Source organism: Podarcis muralis, chromosome 2 (genome assembly GCF_964188315.1).
Source record: "Podarcis muralis chromosome 2, rPodMur119.hap1.1, whole genome shotgun sequence".
Taxonomy (NCBI): Eukaryota; Metazoa; Chordata; class Lepidosauria; order Squamata; family Lacertidae; genus Podarcis; species Podarcis muralis.
In genome coordinates this window covers 123,583,876-123,592,744 of record NC_135656.1, presented here as the reverse complement: position 1 = coordinate 123,592,744, position 8,869 = coordinate 123,583,876, and the positions used below count along the sequence as shown (strand labels likewise).

At 45.0% G+C, this 8,869-nt stretch overlaps 1 protein-coding gene across 1 annotated transcript; it reads right to left on the bottom strand.

Moving 5' to 3' along the window:
- Nucleotides 1-420: 420 nt before the first annotated feature.
- Nucleotides 421-2,747, bottom strand: LOC144326836 (vomeronasal type-2 receptor 26-like). The gene is made up of 3 exons (XM_077923686.1): nt 2,601-2,747; nt 1,096-1,965; nt 421-498 (listed from the first exon to the last, which is right to left on the bottom strand). The coding sequence occupies exons 1-3, from the start codon at nt 2,745-2,747 to the stop codon at nt 421-423; spliced, it is 1,095 nt and encodes a 364-aa protein (XP_077779812.1).
- Nucleotides 2,748-8,869: the final 6,122 nt, after the last annotated feature.

Genomic DNA, 8,869 nt, shown 5'->3' with positions numbered 1-8,869 from the left:
ATGAAATCCAGGGACATTCCTGGGACGGATTTTGTCCGGGGACATATTTATAAATCTGGGGAGTGTCCCGGGGAAACAGGGACATCTGGTAACCATATATTAGATCTAGATTCTACATGTTTAGACCTTTTGCGGATTCCCAAACTGTGCAGTGTAAGAGGCTGCTAAGAAGTAGGTAACTGTTGAATCAGAGCATTGGTCCAACGAGCTCCACATCTTTCTCTATGTGGTGCTGCCTTTCAGTCTATAAGTTGCTGCCTCCAAATCATTGGATGATACTTTTGTCTGCAGGAATATAGCCTGAATCTGTGGGCTAGACCTGGTCCTCAGTCATTTAAGGCTTTATAGGTCAAAGTTGGACTTTTAATTGGGTCTGGAAACTTATTGGCAGCCAGTGTGGTTGGACGAGGTGTAATATATTCAGACAGTGTTGTCCCAGTGAAGAACATGATGGTCGAAGTCTGCATCTTCTGAAGTTTCTGAACTGTCTTCAGAGCCCTTCATATAACGCAGAAGTGTGGTTATAATTGGAAGACAAAAGCATTCAAGACTATTGCTGTCTAATGACAGTGTAATATGGTAGTGTCTAATCCTAGTGTTTTTGTTACATTTTGTAAAAAATAATTCCTAATATTCATATTAGATCTAGATTCTACAAGTTTAGACCTTTTGTGGATTCCCAAACTATGCAGTGTAGGAGGCTGCTAAGAAGTAGATAACTGTTGAATCAGAGCATTGGTCCAGCAAGCTCCACTTCTATCTCTATGAGTTGCTGCCTGCAAATGATTGGATGATACTTCTGTCTGCAGGAACGTTGCACTGAATCTGTGATCTTGACTTCCCATACACTAATGGGCCATTTCTGTTGTGCTCCACCTGTAACTCGTGTAGAATTCCCTTCCCCTGGGAACCTGGGTAGTAGAAATTCTGATGGATTTCTGTAAGCAGGTGAAAACAATGTCAATGGCCAATCAGTCAATGTAGACAATACCAACCAATGTTCTGACTCAATTCAAGACCGATTCTGATGATGTTATCATGGTGATTCCAGAGCAGGGTCAACAAATTCCAGTTTGCAAGAGGAAAAGGACTTACCTGCCATGGCTGTAGCTTTTGAAGATCCAAGCTGCCTCCACCCACAATCAACATCCTCTTTGACCAGGATGAATATGCAACATTTAAAGCTTGAGCCACAGTTTGGATACTCAGGTAATTCACATAGCTGTCTTGGGACTGGATTCTTTCAATCTCTTCCTGGGGCAGCATCTTCACATTATCCTTCTCTCTGCATTTGGTCATACCCCTCACAGACAAGGCATGCTTGGAATATGAACAATCAAATGCTTCTTCTGAATACCATTGACTAGCCAAGGACATTGGCCCATAATAGTCCTTTCTCATCCTTTTTTTGGTCTTCACTACAAAGGACAAAGAGCCATGAGCATACTGGAAGCAATCAATATCACATAACAACATTTTGTTCTGAAGAAGTGTGGTTATCCAGACTTTCCCCTCAGTCTGTATCCTTTCAAGCAAGGACTGTACCTCTATGATTATGTAAAGTCCACTTTGAGAGTCTGCAAAGTAAACAAATACATTGACTTGTCTCCACAGGGCAGGTGCTTCATGGGGTATCCATAGCCAAGTTTCTCGTTGTACTCTTTGTGTGAAGGCAACACAAATTTCCCCTTTGTTCATCAGAGGTGTCAAGGTACTCAAGAACCTTTCTCCATTGTCATTGTCTGGAGCAAAGAGGCCGACCCACGTCCACCTGAAATGCAGGAGGAGTTGGACCATCCCCTGGTACTGCGTTTCTTGGTTTGGGACCATCCGGTAGACAAAGGGGGACTGGAATTTATCAGAAAGAGCAAAGCCATAACTGAGCTGGTGAGGAAAGGGAAAGAGATTGATGGCTTGTATTTCAGCATTAAGACCCGATACTATGTGAAGTCTATGTGAAGGATGCTGACAGATTTAGTGCAAACCTCACCGTTTTTTGGGAAGTAAAACAATATTTTTTAAAAAAATCAAGCAATCCTTATACCAATTAATGGCAAAATTCTCTTGCCAGTTAAAAAGGATTCTTTAAAAAACAATCAAAAAGGTAAAACACTATAACCAAACTTAAATGAAAATGCCTGCTGCAATAAAAGAAAAGTTTCGAGTAAGCCCTAGAAAGATAGCAGGAAGGGGCCTGGCTATCCTCAATTGCAATAACCCTGGATACCCTCCAACATCTGGGAAAGGCTAAGGAGTAAACAGTGCACAAATCCTAAGTCCGCTGAGTGGTGCTTTGTTTGCAGCAACTCCTGCAGCCAAGCTTGTGCCAAATGCATTGCTCTGCTTTCCTTTGGACCACAGCAGTGAGGCTGAGAGGGAGGTCTTGTCGTCCGGGCAGCCCAGGACCTCCGTACCCACTGCCTAGGCTTGTGCACTGTGAAGGTCACTTTGATACTACTTACACAGTGGTTTGACTTCATCCCAGAGGCTCACACCATCGTCTTTCAAGACAGACAGATGGCAGCAGCAGCAGGAACAACAACAACAACAACTAGGTGGCTAATATTGCCAGGTGTGTTTCACTTGGACCCATTGATTACCTGTGGGATCTTGTAGATGCCCAATATGCTTGCAATGTGTGTGGAGATGTCAAATTCACTCTTTTCAAGAACAGCTAGCAGCCTTTTCTGCTTCCCACAGCTGTAGTTTGGAATGTTGATTTTCCCACCAGCAAGCAGGTCTGTCATGGAGTCAGAAGTCAGTCTTCCCTCAGAACAGGTATCATAGATGCTGTTGCCCAGGGTGATGTTGGGTAAGAGGCTGGGGTTGTGATTAATATCCCGAAGAGCAAGGGAGAAGGAAATAACGTGTGAGTTCTTCTTATCCACCCAGCTGCAAAAAAAGTGTGTCACACAGTCATCCTCACATTCTTTTTTGTATTAATCAAAGTGACTTGGAAAAGGGGCCAGGAGATAGAACAAAGTGAGACAGAGGTCTACCTGTACCTGTGTCTGCAGAAGTTTTGCAAGGGAGGAGGGTGGAGGGAAGCAAAGTCGACATTTATAATTTGAAGTTGCATGGAATATGTTGTGCATGGGGAAAAGAATTGTGTTCACATTTTATTTATTACAAATAACTTGCAACTCAAACACATCCCACAACATTTCCTACCCTTTAGAAAACAAGTCATGCTTTGGAGAGCAGTACATGTCAAAACTACTACTAATTATTTAAAATTCATTATAAAACACTTTGAAACATGGTTTTTCACTAATTGAACAGACACAAAGAACTCTTTAAACAAATTAATGAAATGTAATGTAATTAACATTTTCAAGTTTATCAGGAAACAAGTGCATTAGGGGAAATGGAGAGTAGACAGGAAGCAGAACTACATCAATGCATCATTTCTTACGTCTCAAGTCTGCTGACAGGGGTGCTGGAAAAGGTGAAAGGAGATTGTTCATGAAAGAATATTGGATATATGACTCCACTAATGAGGTAGTCTGCTAGCCGGTAAAAATTTGCAGCCAAAACTTGTTCCTTGATTGGATTCAGTGGGCATTTTGTCCTCTGCTGCATACCGTTGGTTGCAAGAGGCAGGAACAGAAGAAGTGTTATCATTCTGGATCTACCTGCTACGCTTTCCTTGTAGCTGTTCCACCAAACACTAGCTGCTGTTCACAATAAGCCCTAAATTCTTGCAAATCAGAGATTGCAATGAATTGACAAAAACAGGGAGGTGTCCAGCTCTGGTCTCAGAGCTGAAGGGTGATGGTTCAGAAGTGGAGCATCTATTCTGCACCAAGAAGGTGAGAGGGTGCAATCTCTGCTCCCTGTTCCAGGCAAAGCTGAGGATGTTCCCTTCCTGGAAAGCCAGTCGGCCTAAATTACTGATCTAGAAGGCAGCATCACACAGATGTACCTTCTGACTTCACCTGCTCTGTGTCTTGGCCCCCAGGATTTTGTGGCACAATATATATTTTATACACCCAACCTTTCAGGCACAGTGGAATAAAAATCTTCCTGCTGCCCTTAATGGCAATGTCTTACTGCTTGCAAAGGCAATATTCAAGCAGTGGGGTGGGAGCTAGTTGGACTCAGGAAAGAATAAAAATAGATCACTGTGATTCTGATGATTGCTAAGGGAAGAAATATCTCCCCTGAAACTTTGTAGGAGCAGGTGCAGAGCAGGAGAAAACATGTTTACTCAACAGGCTGCCATAGATCATCAAGGGTAAATGTGACTTTGGCAAAACCTGATTGACATCAGAAGAGCCCTGAGGTTGGATCAAACTGAAAGGTGGCCCTGAGATATTGTGGGCCTCGGCCTTTTAAGGCTTCATAGGTCAAAGCCAGGACTTGGGTCTGGAAGCTAACTGGCAGCAAGTGTGGTTGGACCAGCATCAGTGTCTTATCTTTGTACCTGTGCAAACAATCCAGCTTCACAGCCAGAGTTTCATCTCACATGCAGAAACTTACAAAGACAGTTGTCAGGGGCTCAGGAGCAGAGGCACAGGGGAGAGAGGAGATGGAGAGCGAAGGGGAAGAATCTGAGGGCAGCGTAGGGGAGTATGAAAGTGGCCCGAGAGATTCCATGAGTCTCTCCAGCGAATCAGAAGATTCCCAGAGGGGGGCACCGATGGCCAGGGCAAGGGGGGTCCCAGGGGGGACACACCAGAAGCAAGGGACCAGCGGGGACTCCCAAAGCAGCAGCGGGAGAGCAGGACCAGCTCCTCCACCAGAGCGTAGTGAGGGGGAAGAGTCACATGTATCAGGGCCAGCTTCTCCTCCAGCAGGGAGAGAAGATGAGTCAGGAGTGGCCACGCCTCCATCGCAGAGTGAGGGAACGGAGGGAGAGTCAGGTGCAGCTAGCCTCCCCGAAGGGGGAAGCAGTGACAGGAGCAGTGTAACGGTCAGGAGGAAGGTGGCTGGCTGGGCGCGCGCGCCAAGTTCGAATGTACAGGCGCGCGGCACAGCAGGAAACCCAGATTGGGAACCAGGTCCTAAAGCCCGCCGGAGGGAGGGGGAGGACTCAGGAGACTCAGTGTCAGAAGAGTCTAGGAGAGGCGAGACCCCAGGGGACAGGCGGGCCCAGAGGAGAAGAGAGCAACGGAAGAGGTGGAGCAAGGCTAGAGTCTTAAACTGGTGTCTGGGGGGAGGAGATTCAGACGGAGCTTCGGCGGTCTAGAGTTTGAGACGTAGAGCTGCGCGCTGTGGCTGTGAAAGCGGAACTGAGCTTCAATAAAGACTGTTTTATATAACAACGAACTGGCGTGGGTCCTTTGTGAGCTGGGACCTAGGGCAGCTCTGACAACAGTTTTCTGAAAAAAAATGTCCAATGCCCCCAACAGGGGGGGGGCATCTGAAATTTCGTTAGGATTAACAAAGAAACTTTATAAAGACGAGACAAGCTGCAGATAACATCAGGCTGGTAGTGGATTTGATATATTTAAACAGGAACAGTGACTCTTTAGCTATAATATCTCTAGATGCAGAAAAAGCTTTTGATAAGGTCCACAAACTATATATAGAAAAAGTACTACAAAAAATTGATTTCCCATTTGAAATAAACTCGGAGTCGAGTGTGGATTTCATGCTCTTTATTCAGCTCATAGTAGTGAGGAATGGAAGTTCCCCTGAAATGTCTGCTTTATATACATTATTTATACTAGGGCCCCCACGTGATTGGCTAATTCCGGGATTCTACTGTAGGCCAATCAGGTTGCGGATTCACTTCCACCTGGAGTTGCACTGGGTGGCTCCTGCGGACCAACCAGACTGCTGCATTCTGAATCCTATTGTTCTACGACCAATCCGACTGCTGCAATTTGGATCCTCTTCAACACAGTACATAACACCATTAGACTTTATAAAATGGATAAACATATTATATTGCTTCCCTACATCTAGTGTTAAGACAAACAGCATAATCTCTGCACCTTTCACATTATCCAGAGGTACTAGGCAATGCTGCCCACTTTTGCCTTTGCTTTTTAATATCTGTTTGGAGCCCCTGGCATGTACTATTAGACAGCATAAGGAAATCTTTGGTGTAATTAATAACTCACTTGAAAACAAATTGGTAATGTTTGCAGATGATATTCTTCTGTTTATCACGAAATCTCACAGTACTGTTCCAAAATTAATGCAAAATATAGATTTTTGGGTAATATATCTGGATACACTATAAACTGGTCCAAATTGAGTTGATGTTAATAGGAAATAACTTTTTGGTTCAACCGTTTAAACAATACAAATTTCAAATTTGCAAAGACAACATTAAATACCTATATATATTAATGCCATGAGACTTGTGTCATTAAACATCAACAAAATATATCACGAGGTATCAATAGACATCGACAGGTAGGAGTCATTGAACCTGACTCTGTGGGGGAAAGTCAATGCTCTTAAATTCAACATAATACCTAGACTAGTTTAGATCTTAAGAGGAATTCCAATTCACATACTGAGCAAATACTTTCTCAAAATTGAATCTTTGTTCAGAAAATACCTTTGGGGCTCTTCGGTTCCAAGAATATCTATGCAAAAATTGCAAATACTGATAAAAGAAGGAGGATTTGGGATCCCAGACTTAGAATTGTATCATCAAGCATATTTTCTGTCAGGTACACAATTCTGAAGACCCATAACTGAAAACAACTGTCCAAATTGGGCTACGTTGGAATATTCTTAAGTAGCACCTTTAGAAAGACGGGCAGCACTTGGGTCTATATACATTAATTCTCAAGATGCTATTGAAACAATAACATCAGTTTGAACGATATGACACCAAATGTCAAAAAAATACATATTTGACATTTTCTCCCACGACAAAATGACTTTATGGGGAAACCCGTCTTTAAAAATTGGGAAATAAATGGTCGTATGGAAGAGGTGGATGAATTTGGGTATATTAACGTTCGACCAGTGGATAAATGAAGAGGATGAATTTTATACATATTCCATCTTAAGAGACAAATACAGATTACCTACAAATGCCCAATGACACTATCTCCAGATAAAACACTTGCTAACCACCATCTACGGGACGTGGGTGGTGCTGTGGGTTAAGCCACAGAGCCTAGGACTTGCCAATCAGAAGGTCGGCGGTTCGAATCTCCACGACGGGGTGAGCTCCTGTTGCTCAGTCCCTGCTCCTTCCAATCTAGCAATTCGAAAGCATGTCAAAGTGCAAGTAGATCAATAGGTACCGCTCTGGCGGGAAGCTAAACGGCGTTTCCGTGCCCTTCCAATGTTACAATTCTATGGTCCTGTCTTCTCCTTAGGAAACGCAGGAACAATCCTTCATAGGCACGGCTAGCATTTAAAAAAACACTTTCTACAACATGCACATATTGGAAACCAACCCTGATTTCTAAAGAGAGAGAAATATTGAGTTCCTGCGCACTCTGGCTGGCACTTTTTTGATCTCCTGCCCTCAGGCAGAAGATCTAGAAGCATGATTAGTCGCACCAACAGGGTAAAGAACAGCTTCTATCCGTGGGCTGTTAGGCTGCTGAATGAAAAGATAAGAACAGGGCAACTGACTTTCGGGTTTGGTGGGTGTGCGTCAGTAAACGAGGGGAATTAAGACTAAGAGAGCTGAGTGGGGGTTGCTCATGTAATCTCACTGTATACAAGTTGTACAAGTGACAATAAAGTATTTCAGTTTCAATTATTTTAATTTTGATGCACTACCCAAAGGCGTGGTGTTGGTGAGCGCGCGCGCGCGCGCGCACACACACACACACACACACACACACACATATAGTGGTACCTCTAGTTACAAACACCTCAGGTTACAAATGCCTCAGGTTACAAACTCCGCTAACCTGGAAGAGTTACCTCGAGTTGAGAACTTTGCCCCAGGATGAGAATGGAAATCGTGTGCCAGCAGCGCAGCAGCAGCAGCAAGACCTTGCAAGCCCTAAACGGCCTCGGCCCAGTTGACCTGAAGGAGCAACTCCACCCCCATTGCTCTGCCAGGCACTGAGGTCCAGCTCCAAGGGCCTTCTGGCGGTTCCCTCACTGCGAGAAGCCAAGTTACAGGGAACCAGGCAGATGGCCTTCTCGGTGGTGGTGCCCGCCCTGTGGAACGCCCTCCCACCAGATGTCAAGGAAATAAACAACTACCTGACTTTTAGAAGGCACCCCTGCTTAGGGACGTTTTTAATGTTTGATGTTTTATTGTGTTTTTAATATTCTGTTGGGAGCTGCCCAGAGTGGCTGGGGAAACAGGAGTATAAATAATATCCCTCCTGCCACCGCATGGCAGCTTGCACCAAAGGCTGCCCTGGAAGGCAACTGCGGTGGGGAGGGACAGGAAAGGGGCACTCTGCTTTTAGCCATAAGCAGCAGTAGGGAGAGGGGTGGGCACTTGCAACTGCCTTAGGTACCCCTGACCATTAGGTCCAGTCGTGGCCGACTCTGGGGTTGCGGTGCTCATCTTGCTTTATTGGCCGAGGGAGCCAGTACATAGATACATTTATCAGTGAACTGTTATATTTGTCTTTGCCTCATAGTGTGTGCGGGGGGGCGGGCGGGGGAGCGAGGTCTCTCAACCCCCTTCCAATTTCCGGTAACACAGCGGATTTATAAATAAAAAATATAAACAAAACATGCTCTATTTACAAGCAAAACATTTATACAGCTACCTTTCTAACAGCGTGGGGGGGGGGCAGGCATGGTCAGAAAAAGGATGCGGGAGACTGGGCTCCATGGGGGGGGGGGGAGGAATTCCTTCCCACTACATTTATAGGAATCTGCTTGCAGGGAGGGGGAGGGGGCAATGTCCTGTCCCTCCCCCCTCCCCCCCTGGGTCCTAGAGAGGCAGGAAGTGACGGAGGAGGGTGGGGGGGTAGAG